Below are 25,215 nucleotides of genomic sequence, written 5' to 3' on the forward strand. Positions count from 1 at the left end.
GCAGGTGGGACTGGCAAGGGTGGGAAACCCTGGGACACTGAAAGGTCTAAGACAACAACCCCAGAGTGTAGTGCCCATTGTACTACACACACAGTAGTTGGGACATGGCCCAGTATGTGATGGCTGAGTGTGGGCATGCAGCTATACCACAGGAAACCGTGAAAGCATTCCACATGGCTGCTTTGAAATTTTTGCTTGGTTCCTAACCAGAGAAGCCTACCTGAGTTACTTAGGGACACCACAGATGTGTCCTGCATTCCTGAGACACCAGGTACAGGATACCCTAGGCTACGCTCCTCCCCACCATAGACCACCACTCACCATGGCTTCTTTATCTATCAGCCTGTATACATCAGGCTGCAGGAGGTAGGTGGTTTTCTCTATGATGTCAACATATCTCTTCAATATGTCCTTTAGCTAGAGAGGAGAAGGCACCCCTGTGAGTGACTCTCAGTTCCTAGAGCACTAACAGGAAAAAGAAAGCGGCCCCGCAACCCTTCTAAAGAAAGGAGCCTACATGCAGCCCACTTGCCTTGTCTGCTCGAGAGACTTCCAGGGCCAACAGCTCTTGATCTAACTCCTTAATCTCCTGCTTTTGCTGTGTGAATCTCTCAGCCACCTTCTCCCACAGCTCCAGTAGTGTCTGCACAGGGGAACTGGGTCAGTCCAGGGGCTCCTAGAGAGGTAGGAAGGTCAGGCACAGCCACCGGGGACCCCTACCTCAATAGTGTAGTTCTCAAGGTCCGGTTCACTTTCAACTTTTTTGAAGAGCTGGTCAACATCCTCATCGGACTGCGACATCTTTTTCAAAAGAAGCTCCCCTTTCTCCAGGATGAGAGGTTCCATCTCCTACAATAGACCAGGAGGCTGAGGGTTAGGGCATTAACACCCCAGATAGAAAGTGGTCCTCCCTGTGATGGGAGGTACCCCAACACGTCTCAAGAAGGATTATTTAGACATGGGGAGTTGAAGCTTGATAAGGAACCAGAGGACCAGGGCACCCTGCAGGATACCAGGCACAGAGCCTGTGTGGCTTGTGCTGCCACTTGATTCTCCCCTCAGCAGCTGAAGGAGGGGGCTGCCATCAGACCAGTCTGTCAGCTCCCAAAGAAACTCAGGACAAATGCCTAACCATGGCCCTCTTACTGTACCAAAGTATCTACTTGGCCTCTAGGCTCCTCAATACCTGTGGCTCTTCTCAACACTTCTCACCACGCCCCACCCCACCCTTCTCAAGGCCTGAGCTTCGCTTCCCTTCCCTCACTTCTCTTTCCTAGAGAACCCTGCCATTTTGGCCGTCTTCCCTCTTGGTATTCCTTTCTTGGCTCCCTCTCTTGGTCCTCTCTCCTCTTTTTCTCTCTCACTCCCCTCCCTTCCTCTCATGACCCTATTCAGTCCGGATGCCTCTGGCTGTACCCTCCTTCATATCTACAATAAAATCCTTCTCCTCAACCATGCCTAGGAGTGGTCACGCATGCCCTCATGTCATTGAGAGCCTGGAACTGGTATTCAACAGTCAATAAAGGAGTAAATGAAAAAAAAAAAAACAAGTTTACTTTGGATATGAAAGCCAAGGCTAATGGCAGTGGAGACGCAGTGACAGTAGGGTTGGCATCTAGTTTGGACATAATGATGACAAGACTGGAGTCTGCCCTTAGTGCTATGGACACACAGCCAGGTCTTGGGACTCAAGACAGGGAGAAGAGAGAACTGAGAGATGCAGGCTCACGTCTCAGAGAGGAGCATGGAAGGAATAAATGTTCTCAGTGTAGTTAGAGATGAGGTCTAGAAAGGGACAGGAGCCAAGGGTGGGGAAATATGGAAGAATCTGTGGTGATTTGAATGCCCCCCAGAGCCTCAGGCATTCGAACACTTGATCTCCAGTTGGGGGCGCTGTTTGTGGAGGTTTAGGAGGTGTGGCCTTGTTGGAGGAAGTGTGTCACTGAACACAGGCCTTGAGACCCTACTTCCTGCTTGCTCTCTCAGCTTTGTGCTTGTCTTTGAAGGCGTGAGCTCTCGGCTTCCTGCCACCATGCCTGCCACTTGCCTCGCACCAGGCTTCCTCACTGTAATGGAGTCAGCCCTCTGGAACCATAAGTCATCTTGGTCATGTGTTTTATTACAGCAGCAGCAAGATAACTAATACAGACCCCACACATGCCAAACTGTCTGGGCTGCATCCTTAGATACCTCTGCCTCTCCATCGGCAAGACTGGCAGCAGGTAAAGGCTGCACTTTGGAGCCAGACGAACTTAGTTCAGATTTGGCCCCTTTCGTACCGGTTCTGGTAAGACTCTGGACCTCTCTGCAAGATGAGGTAAGAGTCTCTAGCTTCCTTAGGGGGATTCTCTGAGAGTGAAGGGAGCCTGCACTTAGGATATCCCTGTAACAAGCCCCTTGAACACGTCCTCTGTGATTCCATCTATGCCTTTGTTTCGGTGTGACATCGAGGACCACCCAGGACAATGAAATCACACCTCCCCCCCCCCAGGGAAAGCCACAGAACAGAAGAGAGGGGAGCAGGGCCTCACCACCCCGATCTGTTCAATCTCCTCCTGAAAGCTCGTCAGTGCACTCAGGTACTTCCTCTTCTTGAACTCTTCTTGCCCTTGGAGGATGATGGAGCGCCTCTTCTCAGAAACTGCAGGGCCACAACAGAGCTGATGAGCCTGCCGGCGGAGAACAGGGCTCCCAGGGAGGCCAGCGTGGCAGAGAGCCGCAGCATGCAGGCCTGAGGTCAGAAGGCAGACCCCAAAGCCAGGCCAGCATGGCAGAGACTTAAGGAAAAGATGAGGATGACCCTGAGTGCTACAGGGAACAAGGCTCAGACTCACAGGCGAGGGTGAGGGTGAGGGTGGGGATATCGTGCAGCTATTGAGCACCTGCCTACAGGCTTGAGGGCCCTGGGTTCAACCCCTTGTACCACAAGTAAGTAAACAGACAGCTACTGGGGCAAAATTCCCAAATGGTGTCTACAGAATGAGAGTGATTGTAGTTTTTTTTTTTTTTTAAACAGTTTCAGCCAAATGTGGATGGCACATACCTGCAATCCCACCACTAAAAAAGACAAGAAGATCTGAAACTTTGGGCCGGCCTAGCCTACTTAGTGGAACTGTGTTAAAAACAAACAAAACAACAACAAAAAAAGTTTTATAGATACAAATACACAGGCTTTTTTGATTTAAGGGAGTTCCGATCTGGTAAAATAATTATGAAGAGAAAATACTGTAAGCTGAAAATACATTTAATTATACCTAATCTAGTGAGCATCAAACCTTAGTCCAGTCCACCATGCAGAATGCTTCCATTAGTCTACAACTGAGCAAAGATCATCTAATATAAGCCTGTTTTGTGACAGAATGTTGACTGAGCTGAAATCTGTATTGAAAGTGAAAAGGAAAATAGCTTATGGGTATGCTTTTGTGCCACTGTGAGGTCGACAGAAGGCAAGAGAAAGCCAGTAGTGACATGCACCCTTAATCCCAGCACTCAGGAGGCAGAGGCAGGTGAATCACATCTGTGAGTTCTAGGCCAGCCTGATCAGCGTAGGGAATTCCAGTACAGCCAGAACTACATAAGAAGGAGACCCAGTCTCAAACAAAACAAAACAAAAACAAGCAAGCAAGAAGGAAATACAGTAAGGTGAGCCACTGTTAGCCAGAGAGGGACCATTTACAGCAATGTTAGCCAACACTAGTGTTTGCTTACCATGTGGTAGCATCCTTCTAACTATTGCACCCAAGGACCAACCCAGGAAATTGAGGCTGTGCTGTTACTTGCCTTCTGTAATGTGCACAGCCCAGCTTGGTGGCTAAAGAACTAAGTCACGGGCGGCTGAGCAGGATATGAACCTGAACCCTCAGCCTCTAGCCCTCTCACCTGCTCTGTTTATCCAGGAAGCTGGACGTTGGCTGCCACCTGGGGTAGTGGGGCTGGGCTCTCAGCAGAAGAGCATGACTGCCAACATGCAATTGTACCTTCTGTTTTTCTAATCGTGAAGACACAGGGCACCCACATGTGGATAGTGACAAGTGACGCATGTAGTGAGAAGTGAAAACATGGCTTGAGAAGCCACATCACACCCAGTAGTGAGCTGTCTGTCCTTCCTAGGAATCGCCCACCGTGCAGCAGCCACTGACTGTCTCTCGTGGGGGGAGTGCCCAAAAGACATCCTCTGGGAAACTGAACAGAGGACCCCAGTGAGGGCAGCAGGAGCTCCTGAAGTAGAACCACAGCAGATCCTGCCATCTGGAAACTTCCCTGCCTGGGACAGGCCTGGGGCTGAAGGGCAGGAGGCTCACCAATGTCGTTCATGAGGCCCTGCACCTCTCGGACAGCAATCATGTCCTCCGTCTCTCGCATCTTTTCCCTCCTGGCTTGTTCCTTCTCCCTGAGGAAACAAGTGGGCAAGAGTTAGCCCTGACCCCACCCCCACCCAGCACGGCACGGGCATTGGCGACCGCCCAGGCTGCCTCCTATTCCAGAGAGCACTGGAGGCAATGTCCAGGCTTCCAACCAGTGCTGCTGACCCCAACCAAGCAGTCCCTGAGGGTGCCTGGATGGAGAGTTAGGTGCCTGCTTCAGACACAAGCTGTAAAGCTCTTACCTGGCCAGTAGGGGTCAGGAGCTGGAACCATTGGAAACTAAGGATCACAAAGGTGAACAGCCCAATAAAGAATAAACAAACAAACAAATTAATTAATAAAGCTGTTGTTTGAATGAGACTGGCTCCCAGAGGCTCACATATTTGAATGCTTGGTGGAATTGTTTCAGAAGGACTAGGAGGTATGACCTTACTGGAGGAAGCACGTCACTGGGGATAAGTGTTGAGGTTTCAAAAGTCCATGCCATTCCCAGTTAGTGCTCCCCCACCTCTCCTCTCTCTCTCTCTCTCTCTCCTCTCTCTCTCATGCCTGCCTGCTGCCATGCTCTCCGCCATGATGGCTGTGGACTCTAACCCTCTGGAACTGTAACCAAGACACCATTCTATGAGGCAGCTGGAGCAAACCCATTTTCTGGGGAGGGCATGTAGAGCCATAATCTGAAGCAGAGCTGGACTCTTAGAGCCACTCCGTGACACCAAGGCCCCCATAGGGTTGGATCTAGGTGTGATGAGCTGAGATCTCTGGGTTAACCAGCTTGGCCAGGGACAAAGGAGGGGGAGCACAGGGTGGGGGGACCGGCAGGGAGGATTGTGATATTGAGTCTGGAATAAAGTCTACAAACGCACCAGCCGTGAGGCAAGCACCAGAGACCCAAGGCCCCGGGCAAGCAGAATTTTCCAGCTGTCTCCTAATGAGTCCCACAGCTGGGAGAAGACTACAGGTCTGGACTGCAGCGTGAGCAGGGAACTTCAGACGTTGTTATTTCAAATGTCGCTGGCCCAAAGCAGTGAGTCAAGACCCTCCTTCTCGGAGCTTTATATCCTCACTGCCCCCCCCCCCCCACTCAGCCTCCAGTCTGCTTCTCAGCAGCAGCTTCTCCGCCCTAGGGAGCTTCCGGGACCCTGCCCTCTGAGTGGTCTTCCCACTTATGAGGAAACATGACTGTTTGCTATTGTTGAGGAATCACATCCCATGAGAGTTTGATCCCTATACCCAGACGCTGGCCCTAGGCACCCCATCAGGAGAAAAGCATCTTTTCACGCAGATGTGGCTACCTCCCTGTTTCGGAGGAGGTGCCCGAGACTCCATTCCTATCTGCCACCATCTTGAGTCTTTGAATGAGGACCTGTGATGTCCTGATAGCAAGACTTACCTATAGAGAACTGGGTTTTCCGTGACCCAGTCATTGGGGAGGCTGTGCACCCACTTCCTCTGCCGAGGGGTCATTGTTTCCCTTTCAGGGAAGGCCGCCTTCTTCATCATGGGTGCCTTGACATTCTTTGGAGTCCCAGAATGCTCTGCAGCCCGCTTCCTGGTGGCTGCCAGAGCTTGAACCAGCTGTACCTGAGTGTGTGGAAGATGGGAGTCTGGTGAGAGTCTCAGATGCCTGAGCCCTTCGCGATTACGTGTCCATCTGAGAAGGACAGGTAACTGCCACACAGAAGATGCTTTGCACAAAGCCTTCACCTCGACACCCGCCCACCACAGATCTCCTTCCCTTTTATAGACATGGGCTATTTCAAGGAAAAAGTAGGTAAAGAACTTTGAATGAAGATCCAGACTTAGTCTACACAATCATTTTTGTAGTCATTAGAAACTGGGGGAAAAAAGAAACAAACAAAACAGAACTTTCCAGTTATAGGAGATTGGCTAAATAAAATTTCTTTGATGAAATATTAGGACCTTATTAAAAACAGAAATTACAACAAATTTCTTATGACCAGGGAATCGTTATGAGACAATGTATAATTGAACATATCAATTAAAGCATAAGTCATGGGGCTGGAGAGATGGCTCTGCAACAGCATTTGCTGTTCTTACAGAGGACGGGAGTTGGGGCACCCCAAAGAGCCATAAGAGTGAAAAACAAAAATAAGCTACAGACTTGGGAGTAGATAAGAAGCGGAAATCAAAATACATTGTGTGTGTGTGTGTGTGTGTGTGTGTGTGTGTAAAATCTACTGTCAGTAAAAAATAAATAAAAATTAAATCTTAGACGCAAATCTCACAGAACAAAGAGAATTAGAAGGGAACAGGAAAGTTAGAGGGAAGGGGAGCTGTGGGCAGCAGGAAGCCTACCTCTGCCTGGAAGATCTGCTGGTAGACTTTTCCATTTTCTACCTGGGACATTTTCCCCACTGGCGACATCTTGGCAGCTGGCTGGATTCCCCTTCGTCCTGGAAACGAGCCTGGGACTTGATCTTAGTGTCTGTCCACTACGAGGTGCTTGCGGGGACCGCGGGCCCTAAGACAGCACTAGGTCCCACAGGATATCCTGGGGAACTTAAATTTCAAAGAAAATAAGAAAGGAGGTGGGAGGAGGGGGAGGGAAAGGGAGACCGAGACCAGAGGAAAGGAACTTCTTCAGATAAGCAGGGGGCAAATTCCACAGGCACTTTCTGGAAAGTACAGGATTATTGTCTGCGTGCCACTGGAGCTCTTACGGGAACAGTCAATCCGCCTAAGATGTCAGATGGGACAGGAACCCAGCCACATCCTCTGGAAGAAACGGTGAGTGGCGGGAGGGGAAGGATTTGCTTCTGTATGCGTCTTGCCCTCCTTCCTAGTTGCTCAGTCAACCCGTTGCCCTCCAAGCCCCTGACCTAAGGTTGTCGGCCCCAGTACCTTAAACTCAGATTAGCCCTGACCACCAGCAGCAACAGCAGCAAGACGCCCGCGGTCTCCTAGGCGACGCGAGGGCGGAGCTGGCCCTGCCACACTTCCCCTCTTCCGGAGCTGGGTCACTCGGCAACCGCAGCGACCCACGTGGAGTACTAAAACTCAATTACGACTTCCAATGTTGGGTTCTTGGAGCGCCCTTATATGTTCCCAAAGCTAGTGGGAGATCATAGAGTCCGCGCAGATCTTGACTGTTGTGGTAAAAGAATATTCGTTGTTTTTGGTCAAAACAACCTGTGCGGGGGTGGTACCACAAGGTGGTCCTCGACTGTAAGAATCTGAAAGAGATCAAATCTTTTCCCAATGCAAAAGATTGGCGGGCTCAGAATTCAGGGCTCGAGCCCTGCCTGGCTGGAATGAGTTTCTCCTGTTCTGTGGGCCGCTCCGCTCCTAGAGAAGCCCACGGTGGCAAGTGTTCAGGAACAACAGTCTAGCTGGCAAGTCTTTCCCCAGGTGACTTTCCCGAGTGAGTGATCTTCCGCAGGGGGCTGCAGCGTCAGAACTGCGAAGTGTTGACTAAACCACGCTATTCTCATTCTTCGACGCAGGTGAATGAGGAAACAGTGAATACAAAACCCTGTAATTCTTTCTTTGATACAGGTGAAATAAAATAAAGATTGGATTCATGTTAGCTGAAAAGAACAGGTAACCCAGGGAAGGGATGAAAAACATGATTTTTATTAGTTTGTTTGTTTATTAATTTTGAATTTTTGAGACAGGATTTGTGTAACAGCCCTGGCTGTCCCGGAACTCACTATGTAGATCAGGTTGGCCTCAAACTCACAGAGAACCGCCTGTCTCTGCCTCCCAAATGCTGGTATTAAAGGTTTAAAGGCTTGTGCTACCACTATCCAGGGAAAGCCTATTTTTTTAAAACACTGTTGTTGTTGTTGTTGTTGTTGTTGTTTTTCAGACTCTGGTTGTTGGTTCGGGTTTTTTTGTTTGTTTGTTGGCTTGTATTTTTTTTATTTTTTATTTTTTTTAATTTATTTATTTATTAAGGATTTCTGCGTCCTCCCCGCAACCGCTTCCCATTTCCCTCCCCCTCCCCCATCAAGTCCCCCTCCCTCATCTGCTCGAAGAGCAATCAGGGTTCCCTGACCTGTGGGAAGCCCAAGGACTGCCCACCTCTATCCAGGTCTCGTAAGGTGAGCATCCAAGCTTGTTGGCTTGTATTTTATTTTATTTATTTATTTATTTTGAAGGTTCTTCTTCTTTTTTTATTATTTTTATTTATTTATTTATTTATTTAGGATTTCCGTCTCCTCCCCGCACCCGCTTCCCATTTCCCTCCCTCTCCCCCATCAAGTCCGCCTCCCTCATCTGCTCGAAGAGCAATCAGGGTTCCCTGACCTGTGGGAAGCCCAAGGACTGCCCACCTCTATCCAGGTCTCATAAGGTGAGCATCCAAACTGCCTAGGCTCCCACAAAGCCAGTACGTGCAGTAGGACCAAGAACCCCACTGCGATTGTTCTTGAGCTCTCATTATTCCTCATTGTCCACTATGTTCAGCTAGTCCGGATTTATCCCATGCTTTTTTAGACCTAGGCCAGCTAGCCTTGGTGAGTTCCCGATAGAACATCCCCATTGTCTCAGTGTGTGGGTGCACCCCTCGTGGTCCTGAGTTCCTTGCTCGTGCTCCGTCTCCTTCTGCTCCTGATTTGGACCATGAGATTTCTGTCCGGTGCTCCCATGGGGGTCTCTGTATTTTAACATATAAAACTTGCCTGAAGATCAGAGTGCAGAGCTAAGCCCCTAGAGGCCAAAGAGTGGTGGTGCAGGCCTTTTATCCCAGGGAGGTGGAGACAGGAGTGATAGGGTTGGGTGGAGAAAGGAAAATAAGGCAGGAGGAGACAGGAGCTCACTGCAGTCTGAGGTTTGGTGGAGACCGATAGGTCTGGAGATGCAGTCTGAGGACAGGGTAGCCCCTTCGGTCAGAGCATTGGTAGAGGTAAAGGAACTCTCTAATAGCTGGCTGCTCTGCTTCTCTGATCTTCAGCATTAACCCCTATATCTGACTCAGGTTTTTATTATTAAGGCCAACTAGAATTCGTGCTACATATTCATCGCTTCTAAGAGTTTTCTGATAGATTCTGCTAAGTTGCCCATGTTCCAGGGAATGGCCACACCCATCCTATGGAGGTAGCACAAACTGGACTCATGGAGTTATATTTTCTAAAAACCAAAAAGACATTGTGCTGATAGTATTTATTGCCAACTTAACACAACCCAGTCTTCTGGGAAGAGAAATCTACTATTAAGGGGTTTCCCAAATCAGACTGACCTGTGGTTATGTCTCTGAGGCATCGCTGGTTGATGATCCCAGCCCACTGTGGGCAGTGCACCTGCTGCTTAAGGTTCTGGGCAGTATACAAAAGCAGAAGGGGTAAGCCAGTGAGCTGTGTTCCTCCGTGGACTCTGCTTCAGTTTCTGCCTACGGATTCCTGTCCTGCTCGAGTTCCTACCCTGATTCCCACGGTGATATACTGTGACCCAGAAATGTAAACAGAAATAAACCCTTTCTTTCCTGAGTTACTTTGATCAGAATGTTCTACATCAACAGAATGCCATCAGGAGCAGACATGAAGGCAGGAGGGAGAGGTGTGTTGGGAAGTGTCTGGGAGAAAAGGAAAGGGGGGTGGGTACAATCAAGACACAGATATACATACACGAAACTGTCAAAGAATAAATGAAAAAAATATTTAAAAGAATCTTTCTCACCATGAAAAGAATATGCTTATAGTTCATTTCTGATAGTATTCTATTATTAGAAATATAGCCCATTTTATTTATTTTCAATGCACCATTGGGTGTTTTCAGTTTCAGTTTGCATCTTGCTTGGCTCTAGGGACTCAACCTGACATAAGGGAATTTTAAAAAATGATAGACAGCCCAACACATGGACAGAGAGCTGTGTGGTTGTCTGGGCGCTCAGATGGAGAATCTGTAACACCTAGAAGCTCGGCTTGTTTGTTACGTAGAGTTGAGCGGAGAGGCTGGATGGCTGCATGCAGACAGACAAGGAAGCAGAGTTTATGGCATACATCTGGATCAAGGAGACAGGTTAGGTAAACCCCATAGAGCAGTCTCTGTAGGAGAGCAGACTTTAGGCTGCAAATGTCTGGACCGTTTCCTGCCCACACTGTCAGCACTTAAACTCAGTCCTCCAAGAAGGGTTTCTCTAACCCTCTGAGCCTGAGGCTGTGGGGTGCAGTCCTATTTCCACAACACTAACTCAGTCAGGACTTCACTCACTCGAGGCTGACTCCATTCTCCACAATTTGGGAGTATATCCAAATCGCTGCTCTAACCAGTCTTTTGTATGGTGAGCATATACAGCTATCTCTACTTGTCGTGTAATTTATATTAAAATTTCTGTGTCATAGAGTATAAAGCATGTGCATCTTAGGAAAAACTACCAAAGGTTCTGAAAGTGCTAACAGTTCACACACACACACACATACACACACAACCCTAGTGGTCTGTATCCTTGCTAGTGTCATCAGACTTTCTCCTAGCCATTACGTGGTTGTGTAGCACCATGGTTTTAATTTGCATTTTTCCGATATGTAACAATATGTGTTCACAGGCTTGCGTGCACACATTCGCGCGTGCACACACACACACAGATCTCTCTGTGACATGAGTTTTGTATTAGCTCCCTGTTACTGCAACAAAATGCCTGGGATATGGAATGTTTGACAAGGTTTATTTGGGCTCATGGTTTTGGAGGCTGCAGTCTATGATGGAGCGGCCCATTGATCTTGGCTTCTAAGGAGAATATCATGGTAGGAATACCCAGTGAACAAAAATACTCATTCCATAGCTAAGAAACATAGAGACCAGGGTCCTATGATATCCTTATGGTCATGCCTCTGGTGGTTTAAGGACCTTCTACTATGCACCACTCCCAAAAGGTCCCACTTCTCTGCATGGTGCTGTCCCAGGGACCAAGCCCTTAAAAGTGACTGGGCCTTTGGGAGACACTGCCTACACTCAGGCCATAGAGACAACCAAATTTGGATCTTTGCCTTTGAGAGTTTCGAGTGTCAGACACAAGCTTAAAGCTGTCTGTGTGCTCTGAATAATTTTATTCTCAAAATAATACCCGGAGTGGGGGTCCTGCCCCCTTTTGTAGATACAGGTATTTGTGAATAGAGAAAGACAAAGTCATTCAGCCAGAGATGTAAAAAGTGATGTGTGTGCGTGTGTGTGTGTTTTCTCCATTCTTTTCAGCTTCTAGAAGCAAATTGCCATGGAGTTGTTGTAGAGACTTGGGTAAAAAAGACAACCCTGGCACATGCGCCAACTGGGCCAAGTGTGCACAGCAACCAGGCTCAAGCACTGCTCTCACAGCACTGCTCTCACAGCACTTGCTCGAGTTCCTGAGGAACTATCAGCAGTCAGACTGTATCTGTCCTGGGTCATTTTTGAGTGTGAAGATTTGGGTAAGTGCTGGGCTCTGCGTAAGGACAATGCCCGCGCCTCACAACCTGACACTTGTGCCTTTTCAATGAGCTTCCCCATCTTTCAGCACCTGCACCCCATGTGCTAAATGGACGTCATCACAAATGCCTTGGACCTCCTGCTCACACAGCAGATGGCCTGGCCTTGGAGCATAAGTCGGTACTCCTATCAGCAATCGGAGCAGGTTGGCAGAATCTGGGTGAACTCTTGGGAACCATGTCCTGATTTTGATTTTCTAAGCATGACGAGCCTGGGGTTGTTGATCAGTGTCTGTAGCAGAAGCCACCTCGTTCGGGCCCTGGCTGAGAATCGAGGACCTAGGACAGAATCAGAAAGAGAGGGGTGGGGCTGGAGTATTGACTCTGCAGTTACCTACAGTGCAAAAGGGGTGACAGGAGGCATTGGATCAGGACTCCCGGGAAATGAGAGGGAGAGGATGTGAGTTATTCCACAGACCTGCCGGGTATGGTAGTGAGGATATCTGAGCCCTTAAGGGGCAGGAGGAACTCAGAGCACTTTCTGTAAGCAATGGGGCAAAGTAACCAAACCTGTGCTCCGTTTTTGAAATGGCATCTGCCAACGGCCTGAGATGTATGTTGGCATGCCAAGACAATGGGATACAGATGACTGCGCAAGCAGACCTGGGTCTCAGTTCTGGGTGGGATCAGCAGGTGAGCTAGACTGCAGGACAAGGCCGTGCAGCTTGACTGATGGGAGCCTGGCCTAAAGGGATGCAAAGGAGGGGGAGCAATAAGGGGATCAGACCCCTTGGGGGTCCCAGCGAGCCCAGTGAGTATCCATTTTCCTCTCTGAACTCAGTGCAGGTTCAAACAGGAGACGCTACCTGCTGCTTGGTTCAGGTAGCAGTATTTCAGGGTCTTCTGCAGCTTCCGGTCCCTGTGGCTTGTGACCAGGATGTGGCAAAAGCTGACCAGCACAGGGTTGGTGTGATAGTGGTCCACAAAGAGCATGCCAACCCATGCATTGAAGCCTGAAACCCAGGTGAAAGGAGGTCAGGCTGGGGCCACACTCCCATCAGTGCCTGGTTTGTACTTTTTATGATATAATTACTATTTATTATTATTATTATCATTATTATTATTATTGAAATGGTCTCCCTGTGTGTCCCTGGCCTAGAAGTCACTATATAGAACAGGCTGGCTTTGAACTCACAGAGATAGATCTGCCTGCCTCTGGCCCTCCTGTCCTGGTTAATTGCTAGTCATTTTCTTTTGCCCTAGTGGCCTGAGTGCTTACAGAGAATCTCCAGAGCCCATGTAAAAATCTGGACGGATTCTTGGAGAGAGTATTCTACTATGTGCCTTTGACGGAGAACTCGAAGCCTGAAGGGGCTGAGAGCAGCCAAGGGAAGGCAGAGGTGTCCGTGCAGATCTTAACAGCTGAGGGAATGAGTGACCAGGGCTGGAAGCACTGATTTTACTTCCTCAAGCATGGCTTTGATTTTAGAGTACATTAAACCAGATACTTTCTTCACTGAGTGTTCAAGTGACGATGCTAATAATTCTGAGATGTGTTCTCATCTCCAATCTATGTGGAAGGTTTGACTCCTTGGTCCCACATCTCAATGGCCTGTGGGATGGGCAGGGTTAAAGAGCCTTCATTTCCTCTGGCCATCAGAATACACATTTGTATTGTGTGTGTTCACATGTATACGTGAAAGAAGAGATCTTTCCCTGGGATCTGGAGCTCACCGTAGACTGGGCTGTCTGTCCGGTCAACCCTAGGGATCCTCTTGCCTTCACATCCCCAGTACTGGGATTACAAACAGATCACACCTTGCATGGCTTTTTTGCATGGGTTCTGGTGATCAAACTCAGGTGCTCACACGTGTGCAGTAAGCCCTTTAATGACAGCCATCTCCCCAACCCAGAATGCACGCTTCTATTACTTACCTCTACCGGAAGACACGTTCTAAGCCTGTGAAGGTGTGAACTCTTATCTATTTTCCCACAAGGGTGTGAGGCCAACTATTCCCTGATGGAGGTGACCAGTAGGACTGCCACTCACCCATGTCTGCGCCCTCATAGCCGCTCTGCATGATGGTCCTGTCAATCCGGGCAATCAGCCAGGTGCCCAGGAGGCAGCTGATGAGCAGTCTGGAAAGGCAGGCGCCCAGGCCCAGGAGCACATTGTAGAAAAACAGGAAGTAGTTGAAGTTGTGGAATGCTCTCCTGCAGACAGACACAGGCAAGGGGTAGCCCCTGGGTCAGGCAAGGTAACGAAGGACAGAGTCTGCTCTGGCTGCATTCAGACCAGGCGCTAAATTCTGCAACACTGTTTCCTAAGCTTAGGATCCCCTGCTGGATCATAAGTGGAACTGAGAGCCTAGCTCACAGTGATGGAGGGATGTGTGGTCCCTGACCAGGCGTGGGGAGCACAGAGCAGGTTGAGTGCTACCTGCTTTGTGTGACCTTCGGATTCTTGCATGAGGCTTCTTAGAGGACAAGAAATACCATGGGGCTACTGCTGGCTCAAGGGTTGCAGCAACGTTGGGGTCCACTTTGTCACTGCTATAGGACCTAGCCCAGCCAGAGGACCAGCTGTTCCTGGTCCTCCAGAGGAAACGTCCCAAATAACCACCTGACAATATGATCCTCTTGCCTCAGGATGCCAAACTGCATCCTGAATGTCACAGACCCCTCTAACAGAGGACTTAGTGGTCTTGTCACTCTGTGTCCCTTGGCGTTCCCACTGTGTAACGACCTTATATGGTGGACATTAGGGGATCTCACTATTCTCCCAGCGCATGCAGTTTGTGTCCTACGGCTTCTATCCACAGTGTGGTAGCTGTCGGCGGTCCCAGTTCCTCCTCTTCACAGGCAGGAAGTCTGCTACTGCTGGGCTCCTCTGTTCCCTCTTCTCCTGCATCTCCCCTGCTCCCCTCTTCTCCTGCCTCTCCCCTGCTCCCCCTTCTCCTGCCTCTCCCCTGCTCCCCTCTTCTCCTGCCTCTCCCCTGCTACCCTCTTCTCCTGCCTCTCCCATCTGCCTCCTCTTTAGATCACTCGGGAAACCTTGTCCCTTACCCAGGTGCCAGTCCTCTCTGGTAATCTATGAAGTTCTCAGAGGCGGCGAGTAGGGATAGCTATCTCTTTGTTGTCAGTGCTAAGATTGCCTCCATGAGTGAATGAATGAATGAATGAATGAGAGTTTCATTACTTTACTGTGCTGTCCATATTTTACATGTTCCACCTTAAAACACTTCTTTAAGGAACACAAAATAACTTACAAATGGGGAGGCTGAAGTTCACGTATTTAGTGAGGTCATACGAAGTCACACGGCTCTCCTACTACTAGAAAAGGCAACTCTGGATTCCAGGGCAAGTGGCCCCAGAGCCCCCCTCTATGCACAGCATCGTAGCCTCTCAGAGAATTTGGAGCCCTCCAGAATCTGTGCACCACTAGGCAAAAGGTGGAAGCAACAGCGGCAGCCTTACTTATGCCCCTCCCTCCTCTGCTCTCACCTGTTGTTGAGAGCCAGGGGCTTCTGTGTGTCAGCCGTGCTTAGCTTGGGCTGCAGGAAGAAACTGCCAGCGATCCACACCTGCAGGATCATGAGGCCCACGACTATGGAGAGGGTGAGGCTGAAACAAGGCAGGTTCACCTTGAGGTGGTCTGTTCTGCTGTTCCAGACCCTTCTCTGATATACAGTGAGGAGAGAGAGAGAGAGAAAGAGAGAGAGAGAGAGAGAGAGAGAGCACCCAGAGAAGCAAGTGCTTGGCAATCAGCCTTCCGCTGTCTCCACAGAGCTGAGTAAGGCTCTGGGAAGGGGTGGGAATTCTACACCGGGCAACACGACAACATAGCAGACAGCTTATCCATGGTTCCTACCCTTCCTGCCTTATGTCCCACCTCTTACTTCATCCCCCTACAAACACAACATATAGGATATCTTATCCACAGTTCCTGCCCCTTCCTGTCTGATGTCCCACCTCTTACTTCATCCCCCTACAAACACAACATATAGGATATCTTATCCACAGTTCCTGCCCCTTCCTGTCTGATGTCCCACCTCTTACTTCATTCCCCCTACCATTTATTTCCATGTTGGAAAATGGGATTCTATGCATCACGCACATGATTGTGAAGGTCTCATGGAACAATGGGAGAGGAAGCCTTTTGAAAACCTCAGAGTCCCTCCCTGTGAAGTGCTGTGATGACCCATCTCTGAGTCATCAGGACAAGACCTTGGACCCAGGACTGGGTCCCCGGGATCAGTAAGGAGGGGTCATCTACTCAGCACTTACACCCCAACGGCCAGCCCTCGCAGCATCTCCAGGCCTTGGTGGTGGAGGATGGGCAGCACCAGACTGTACATGAGCATCACCCCACAGAGACTCTGTACCACATGGATGATGAGGTAGCCTGAAGATGAAGTAGAAGGGATCACTAGGGGCTCGCTTGATCCACTCCCATACTCCTCCCTGCAGGCCCTGGCCTGTGCCCTCTTCCACCAGAGGTACTTGGCACGTTTGCTGGCACTGCTTCTTCTGCCCCCCCCCATGATTTCCCCATCTTCCTGCTTGCCCAGTGCTCTGTCAGATGCAGTTCAAATGTTAACTCCCCTAGAAATCCCTTGAGTCTTGCGCTGGTGTGGAGGGTCATTTCCTCCTCTGCTCATTATGCCCTTAGCAAAGGCAGCCAGAGAGATGAGGGAGAGGGAGGTCACATGTGGTGTTTCTCCACCATTCTCCCAAAGCTAGACGCTAGGGCTGCTCCTCCAGTGTCTCTCCTCGCAGCAGGGACTCTGCAGGTGCCCAGGGAACTGGGCTGGGTGGGTCCTGGGTAGCACTTACCCCAGAGGATGTAGGCTATTTGCCAGCCGGAGTACCTTGCAATGGCCACCTGAGAGTTAGAAGGAAAACAGAAGGTTCAGAATAGGGTGAGAGCTTCCTTCCCTCCAAGCCTTATACCCAGGACCCCATCCGATCTGAGGGTCACCCATAAACCAAAGCAGGTTCTTCACGCAGCTGCATCTCGGGATGGAGGTCTGGCTTGACTTCTCTGAGCTCCTGTCAGGTGTGGCTCAGCTCCCTACAGACTCACCACACTGGCTGCCGAGGAGGGACGATGGAACTTCTGAGGGAGGAAGTGTTTGTCTCCGGCCCACAGCCTCTTCATGTGCTTTCTGTGGAAGAGGACAAGTAGGTGACATTCATAATCATGGCGCTTTCTGTAGGTCAGGGCTCAGTGGAAAGGCCCATGGAGGCCGGTGGCAGTTAGCGTCAACAACAGCTCCTGCAGAAGTTCTGACTTCTCTTCAACATCTTCAAGGTTACTACAGTTCATAAAAATAATACACACTGATCGAGTCATAGCAGCAAGTGAATCTGGTAGATGAGATTATGTTTTTTTAATTCTGCTTTCTATACTTATTCTGTTATGGTAAATGCATATTACTTAATAATATTTTTTAGACAGTTAATACCAGGAAGTCACTTTTGTTGATACATAAAGAAAAAAAATCAAGGGTGGGCGAGATGGTTCAGCAGTAAAAGCTCTTGCTGCAAAGCCTAGTTAGTGACCTGGGTTCAATCCCCAGGAGCACACGGTAGGAGAGAGCCAACTCCTACAAGTTGCCCTCTGACCTCCACACATGCCATGGCACACTCATCCACACAAACACATCATGCACACACTCACTCATATAATAATAATGCATTTTTTGTTGTGTGGGGGGATTGTTTGTTGGTTTTGAGATAGGGTCTCTACATAGCCCTGACTGTACTGGAACTCACTATGTAGACCAGACTGGTCTAGAACTGACAGAGATCCCCCTAGCTCCTACTCCTGAGTGCTGGGATTAAGGCATGCACTACCACACCAAGCCTAATAATACATTTTTAAACAGAAAAAAATTTAAAGGGGCAATAACTCCTCATAGAATCCCAGCCCCACCGCTCCATTTCCCACACCCCTGTTCAGTTCCTGGCCTATTGCGCTCTCTCTCTCTCTCTCTCTCTCTCTCTCTCTCTCTCTCTCTCTCTTTCTCTCTCCACTGTGTATGCAATCTCCAGCATTTTTCCTGGCTGGGTTCTACTTTTCATGATTACAAAATTGGAAAGTCTCAGAACGACATGAACAATGTCACTCTCAGCCCCCACTCCTAGGGAACTGAGTGAATCCCTTCCCCGGACCTCCCCTTGCCCATACCCTCTCAGTCTCAGTCACCAGCATCCAGGGCACGCTCTCCCTTGAAACCCACCGACCATGCCAGCCAGGGAATCAGATCCTCATGGCAGACCCAGCTTTCCTCCCTCCTGTGATCACTCTCAGCCCTCTGTCCTGTCTATCTCCACTCCTTCCTGTCAGCCCCAAAAGCTAGAAGTGAGTTCTACTCAGAACCCCAGTGGTCACACCTGGAAGGGACTCAGAAGCACTCCCTATCAGGCAGCCCGCAGCCAACACGCTCTCCTAAGATCTGGAGAGGACAGCAGAAACCAAGGAGGGAAACCCACCCAACAAAGACAAGACCAGATATTAATACATAGAGTTACCATCATCCCAAACCAAGATACTAGATGCCAGCATAAACACACAACCAATAACAGCCAGGACAATGTGTCTCCATTACAGCCCAGCAGCCCTCGTGTAGGAGGCCCTGCGAAATCCAACATAGCTGAAGCACAAGACAAGGACTTCAAAGTGTCTATTATAAATATAGATATATCATCTATGCAGATATAAATCAAGGACTTTAAGGAGGACATGAATAAATCCATTAATGAAAACACAAAGAGTGGAATGCAATGAAGGAAACTGTTCAAGACATGGAAGTGAAAGCAGAATCAGTCAAACTGAGGGAGCACTGAGAATGAAAAATTTAGGGACTCAAGCAGGAACCTCAGAAGCAAACGCACCAACAGAATACAAGAGAAGGAAGAAAGTCTCAGACACTGAAGACAAAATATAAGAAATTAGTACATTGGGTCAAAAAATGTTAAATCTAAGAAATCCCAGGTACAAAACACGAGGTAGATGCTCTCAGGTCTCTTGAACTCCCCTCCACTGACCATCCCTGAAGCTGGATTAACCGCTGGGAGCCTGGTGGAGCAGCTCTGATGCCCAACAATAAAGCAGAATGCACAAGAAACATCAAGGTCTCTGAGTATCAGGAGGACACGCCCCTCTGCTCAGTGTTCGAGAACTCATTTAATCTTGTTGAGTCTCTGTCAGCTGTAAACGTTGAGAGGAAAATACTCAGCTCCCAAGGCTGGGTAGAGTTGGGATGAGGACTCTAAGTATAACGGTAGATCATCAGAGATGTCCAACTAGTTAGACTTATATTCTTCTCAACAAATGGTGCATTTGACCATACCTGGCCCGTGTATACACTCCCTAGTGCCACACTGAGCCAGGCAGGGACCAGTCAGGAATTCTGGGTGAAGAGTGTCATGCACAGTTTGGGCTGAAGTCATACAAGTGGCCGCTAGAGTTCGCTTACCTGTAACAGGCCAGTATGTGGAAGAGATAGCTGACGCACGTGAGGGAGGCAGGCAGAACGGCCACCACCCAGACTCCTGAAAGAGGAAGGGTGACTTGAGAGGGTTTGGAAAACACACCTGAAGAGGACTTACAGAGGGCAGGTCTTCATCAGAAAGGTGGAGGGGAACCTATTACACCCCTTTATCTCCTTCTCTGTGGGTGAGCGTGTGCCCAGTTTAGCCACACACATCCTCCCCTAATCCCCGTATAGTTGATTTCCTGCATGGTCTTCTGAAACCTTGGAGACTAGTGTGTTCCAACTATATTCAGTTAAGGCTGGGGAAACTATGTATGGCCCACATCAACAGTAGGCCCCATCCAGGAAAACACAGTAACAGCTAACTTTGAATGGCAACTTCTGGGGAGGGGATAGCACATTGGTGCCAAGAATAGCTGGGGTCAACAGGTTGTAGCATCCACCTTTCATCTAGTTTTGTTTTTTTAGGCTCCAGCTTGGTTACTCTTCTGTTTTTATAACAAAATACCCTGGCAAGGGTTGTTTAAGGAAGGGAGGGTTTGTTCTGGCTCACAGTTCTAAGGTACATGGTAGCAGGCCCTTAAGGCTGCTGGTCATCACATAGAACTTGTAGCCAGGGAACAGAGGGAGATAGCTTCTGAGGATACCAGGCACACAAGGTACACATACCCCTAAATAAAAATTGCAATGGAACAATCTTTATACACTGTAAATATGTATCACTCTCATTGATTAATAAAAGAGCTGATGGCCTATAGCTCACTAGGTAGGATCTTCGGGGAGAGAAGATGTTGGGAGGAGGACTGACAGAGTCATGGGAGTCTCAGAAGTAGCGAGGAGACACAGGGGAAGCAGGAGATGAGCATGCTGTTACTGAGAAAAGGTGCCAAGTCACGTGGTAGAATATAGATTAAAAAATATGGTTTAATTTAAGTTGTAAGAGCTAGTTAGTAACAAGCCTAAGCTATCAGCCAAGCGTAAATAATTAATATTAAGTTTCTGTGTGGTTATTTGGGAGTCAGTTGGCAGGACAGAACTGATCAATGGTCCTGATGAAAAACTCTGCCTACGAAAAAGATAAATAAATCTTTTTTTGGTGGGGAAGGGGATTTGAGACAGCGTTTCTCTGTGTTATAGTGCTGGCTGTCCTGGAACTTTCTTTGTAGACTAAGCTGGCCTTGAACTCACAGAGATCTGTCTGCCTCTGCCTCCCAAGTGCTGGGATTAAAAGCATGCACCACCTGGCAAAATAAATATTTTTTTTAAACGGATGCTACTAAAATGGAAGTAAAATTTGTCCTTTGAGTGTGGAGCTCAAGGACTCATCATACTGAACATAAATCTACATTAAAGATTTGCGAAATGTTCACAGGCCACAGTAAAGCACAGCAATCTGGAAGAACCAGCTGATGTCTGAGTGTCCACGTATAAGGTGGCTTTCTGTGACTGTAGAGTCATAAGAAAGGAATTCATAGCAAAGATGGCACCTTCTGGCCATGATGTGCTCCCAGATCATTAGTCTTGATGGGCTGTGAACTGTTAGGATACATCTCTCCCTTGGGCTGCTTTCGTAAGAGTCTTCTATCACCAACAGGAAAGGAAACTAAAACAGGTCCTTCAAATGAGAACCGTCTAAGACCGTGGTTCTCACCTTCCTAATGCCGCAACCCTTTAATACGGTTCCTCATGTTGTGGTGACCCCCCCAACCATAAAAGTATTTTTATTGTTAGTTCATAACTGTTAGTTTTCTCCTGTTATGAATCATAACGTAAATAGTTGTATTTTCCGATGGTCTTCGGTAACCCCTACAGAAGGGTTGTTCAACCTCCAAGGGGTTGTGACCCACAGGTTGAGAACCTCTGTTCTACGGGCCTGTTCAGTTCAACCGCAATGGTTTTTTTTTGTTGTTGTTGTTTATGTTGTTGTTGGTTTTCTTTTTTTTGTAGAATGAACTGTCCCGAGCCCTCTCTGTCCTGGTCAGCCCAGAAAGGGACAGGTTAACTCTAACACAGAAGAAATCCAGGCACCCTGCTCAGGCCATTTCAACGCTGTTTGAATAGGGGGAGTGGGTGGCTTTACCTTTCGTGACGCTGATCAGTTCTTGCACCTCAAGAATGACTGGGGTCAAGGTCTCTGTCTCATTCATATGGGTGAGATAGCTCTGCAGTCTGTCTTCAAAGACATCCAGTTCGTCCTTCACAAGAAGGAACACGCAGAACTCGATGACAATGAACTGGGAATACAGAGCACAGCCGTCAAGGTCTCCAGAGACCAGCTTAGCATGGGAACTGAAGAAGATTTTTTGGGGGCTCGAGGCCAGCCTCTTCCAGGCAGCAGGATGCTTTAGAAAAGGACCATCACGAAGCTCTTTCTTCACCCATGACTCAAGGAATGCTTGAAAGATAATAGAATTCAGTGATGGAGGACTAACCCTAGGGGCAACACCAACCACATCCACATGGCTCCCTTCACTCACACAAGCAGGAGCCAAACTGGAGAAGGTAGGCAATGTGATCATCAGGCTTGCCCACTGTCCTGTCTGCCCACCACCACACTGTTGCTTCTCTGGTTCCCTCCACCTACTTCCTCCACCAATCAAATCGTGTTCGTTTTTGAGAGTGGAGTACAAATGCCACCACCATCAGGCAGTTTCTTAGACCAGAATAACTCACTGGACTTCAGAACACAGATACCGTCTGCTTCTCTCTCCTAGAATGGCAGAGCTCCCCTTCAATGTCTTCCTCTTGGAGCCCCAGCTTCTCCTGGACTGGGGCTATGCTGAATCGTCCCTCTGCTCTCTCCTAGTTCTTAACATGGTGTCTACTACACAGTAGATGTTCAATAAATTCTCGAGACACACCATAACATCAAGCCAAGTGTGTTATTTGATGATGCAGTGAGATCCCCAGTTGTCTGGGGACTGGGGAGATGGCCCAGGGGATGAAGTGCTTGTAACACAGCCGTGAGGTTCAGAGTTCAGAGCTCCAGCATCCATGTAAGAAATCCAGCATGGTGGCATGTGCTTTAAGTCCAGAGCTAGGGAGGCAGAGAAAGGCAGGAGCTCCGTGACACCTCCCCCTCCCCAGCCTAGCCTGGTCAGGGATCTCCAGGTCCCAATGAGAGGCCCTGTCTCGAAACAAACAAAGAAAAACAAAAACAGGGGGACGCTTGGGAGATGGCTCAGGGGATAAAGCACTGGTAATGTAATTGTGAGGACCAGAGTTCACATCCCTGGCATCCATATAAAAGCCTGGTGGGTGTGGCCGCCCCCTGAAATCCCAGTGCTGAGAGCCAGAGGATCCCTACAACAGCTGGCTAGCTAGAGTAGCCCAATTGCCGAACTCGGGTTTAGGAAAAGACCCTGCCTAATGAGCAAAGTGGAGATAATTGAGGAAGACATGTGACATTGACCTCTGACCTCTGCATGCACACACACACACGCGCCCTTAAACTCTACACATATGTGAACATACATATGCCCAAATGCAAAAAAAAAAGTGATGACCCTGAGGAACAACAGCCAAGTTTGATCTTTGGCCTGCATACATGTGAACACAAATGCACGCACACACACACACACACACACACACACACACATTTATACAGACAAGTATACTAAATGAATTAATTAAAAAGCCATTCTCTCTTCTTTGGTCATAGAACTAGACTACATTCCCCAGCCTCCCTATGTTAGGTGTGGCCACACAACCCCATTAAGACAACAGAAGAGAAGCAGAAGGGACAGGTAGTGCACACCTTGTCCATCTTGTCCAGGGAAACTTTCTGCATCTTGCCATTTTCCCTCCATGCTATTGACTAGGTGGCCTTGAGGTCCTAGGGATGGGGAGGCACATGACAGAAGACGTGGGGTGCCTTAGGAAGATAACTGCCTCCCCTGCTTGTACCTGTCTTCAGCATTGGGGGGCAAGGGGGCAAATACATACAGTGACAAGCCGCTGGCATTTAGAAACACCAAGCACCCCCCCATTTTTGTTGTTGTTTTTGTTTTGTTTTGTTTATTGAGATGGGGGTCTCCCATTGGGACCTGGAGATCACTGACTAGTGGTAGTTTGAATGTAATTGGCCCCCATCAGCACCCAGGGAGTGGCAGAAGGTATTGCCTTGTTGGAGTAGTGTGGCCTTGTTGGAGGAAGTGTGTCTTACTTTGCTGCCTGTTACCTGCAGATCACAATGTAGAACTCTCAGCTACTTTGCCACCATGTCTGCTGCATGCTGCCATGGCTGCCATGGTGATAATGGACTAAACCTATTAAACTGTAATCTATTCCCAATGAAATGTTTTCCCTCATAGGAGTTGCCATGGTCATGGTGTCTCTTCACAGCCATAGACAAAAGGCATCAGAACTTACTATAACCTAACGAATGCATTCCCTTAAAACCTTAACCCCAGAGTTACTCTAAAGAACATCATCCTTCTGCCTTAAAAACAAGCAAAACTACCTAGACTTTACTGTCTGTATTCTGCATGCTACAGCTGCCTTTACTCAGTCATTTTACTTCCAATGACTTAGACTATGATGAGTGTTTTGATTTTATGTCTGACAAAACACCACGAGCCGGGTGATGGTGGTGCTATATGCCTTTAATCCGGAGGCAGAGGCAAGCGGATCTTTGTGAGTTCGAGGCCAGCCTGGGCTACAAGAGCTAGTTTCAAGACAGCTAGGGCTGTTACACAGAGAAACCCTGTCTCGAAAAAACAAAAACAAACAAACAAAACACTGAAGTGAGAATTATATCAACATTGAAGACATTCTCTTGAGAGAAAAAAAAGCAAATGAAATATCTCAGTTTTGATCAATACTGTAAACCAATTCTGCTTTTCCACTTTCATCTTTAATTTGATGAAATTATTTTCATGAGAATTAGCTTCCTGCTGGGTGGTGGTAGTGTCGCACGACTTTAATTCCAGCACTAGGGAGGCAGAGGCAGGTGGACCTCTGCATTCGAGGCCAGCCTGGTCTACAGAGGGAGTTCTAGGGCAGTCAGGGCTACACAGAGAAACCCTGTCTCAGAGAAAAAACAAAGTAAAACAAAACAAAGAGAGATAATTACTTTATATTTAAATGACTTAATTCTGCACAGGATTACTTACTATCTATAATTGTCCATTTTCTTTAGAGATCATTGTTATCAACTTTCCTGGGTCAGTTTTGCATATCAAATGATATCAACTATATTTTTCCTTATCAACTGTTAGTCAAGGCTAATTTTTTTTTTTTAGCAATTCACCTTTTTTGTTTTAATGATTTATTTTAACTTTCTGTGCATTGGTGTTTTGCCTGCATGTGTGTCTGTGTGAGGGTGTCAGATCCCCTGGAACTAGACCTACAGACAGGTTGAGCTGCCATGTGGGTGCTGGGAATTGAACTCAGATCCTCTGGAAAGACAGTCAGTACTCTCAACCACTGAGCCATCTCTCCAGCCCCGTCAATGCTAAATTTTATCACATGGATTTTTTTTTTTTTTGAGACAAGGTCTTACTCTGAAGCCCTGGTTAGCCTGAAACCATATGGAATAGATTAAGCTAAGAGCCACCTGTCTCTGTCTCCTGTGTACTGGAATTAAAGGTGCAAGCCACCACCAGTTCCGTTTGCCCTGGATAGCGAGCTGTCCTGTGACTGTCACCACACCGGCAAAGAGTCCTTGCAGGTAAAATGGAAGGTTGCAGCATTGCAGTTCCTTAACTCACTGCCGTCTGACCCAAGCTTTAGCACACTGGGTTTGTCCCAGAGACTGGGTGACTGCAGCCCAGACACTCTGTTTATATAGCAGGAGAGGCGGTTAATGGAGCTACTTACAAGGTACAGGCAGATGGATGCCAGAACGAGGGTCCCGATCATCCTGCTGGGGAACTGGAAGCAGGGGTCCCACTCATACACTCTGGTTTGGAACCAAGACTTTTCTCTTTCTCTGTGAATGAACGAACACCAGAAAAGGAACACAAGGAGTTTCTACCACTTCTC

The 25,215-nt window shown here is 48.3% G+C and overlaps 2 protein-coding genes across 6 annotated transcripts in view; both read right to left on the reverse strand.

The window, feature by feature from the left end:
- Positions 1-6,767, reverse strand: part of Ccdc180 (coiled-coil domain containing 180) — a 49,102-nt gene extending 42,335 nt beyond the window's left edge. Inside the window, exons 1-8 of the mRNA XM_041667334.1 lie at positions 6,684-6,767; positions 5,758-5,948; positions 4,302-4,390; positions 3,637-3,650; positions 2,532-2,630; positions 721-849; positions 533-643; positions 322-417 (exon numbers count right to left, since the gene is read on the reverse strand). Of these exons, the coding sequence (XP_041523268.1) occupies positions 322-417; positions 533-643; positions 721-849; positions 2,532-2,630; positions 3,637-3,650; positions 4,302-4,390; positions 5,758-5,948; positions 6,684-6,752 (798 nt within the window). The 5' untranslated portion in view covers positions 6,753-6,767. The remainder of the gene's footprint in view (positions 1-321; positions 418-532; positions 644-720; positions 850-2,531; positions 2,631-3,636; positions 3,651-4,301; positions 4,391-5,757; positions 5,949-6,683) is intronic.
- Positions 6,768-9,486: 2,719 nt separating this feature from the next.
- LOC121458370 (stimulated by retinoic acid gene 6 protein-like) overlaps positions 9,487-25,215 on the reverse strand; it is a 36,254-nt gene continuing 20,525 nt past the window's right edge. For all 5 annotated transcript variants that reach the window (XM_041667617.1, XM_041667612.1, XM_041667614.1 and 2 more), the window contains 10 exons: positions 25,051-25,162; positions 21,311-21,464; positions 19,213-19,288; positions 16,815-16,896; positions 16,565-16,613; positions 16,016-16,133; positions 15,233-15,352; positions 13,779-13,942; positions 12,595-12,741; positions 9,487-12,067 (listed from right to left, as the gene is read on the reverse strand). In XM_041667617.1, the coding sequence (XP_041523551.1) occupies positions 11,919-12,067; positions 12,595-12,741; positions 13,779-13,942; positions 15,233-15,352; positions 16,016-16,133; positions 16,565-16,613; positions 16,815-16,896; positions 19,213-19,288; positions 21,311-21,464; positions 25,051-25,162 (1,171 nt within the window). In that variant the 3' untranslated portion in view covers positions 9,487-11,918. The remainder of the gene's footprint in view (positions 12,068-12,594; positions 12,742-13,778; positions 13,943-15,232; positions 15,353-16,015; positions 16,134-16,564; positions 16,614-16,814; positions 16,897-19,212; positions 19,289-21,310; positions 21,465-25,050; positions 25,163-25,215) is intronic.

The sequence above is a fragment of the Microtus oregoni genome, unplaced genomic scaffold (assembly GCF_018167655.1).
Source record: "Microtus oregoni isolate MIOR12 unplaced genomic scaffold, Mior012 000017F_ref0000208, whole genome shotgun sequence".
NCBI lineage: Eukaryota > Metazoa > Chordata > Mammalia > Rodentia > Cricetidae > Microtus > Microtus oregoni.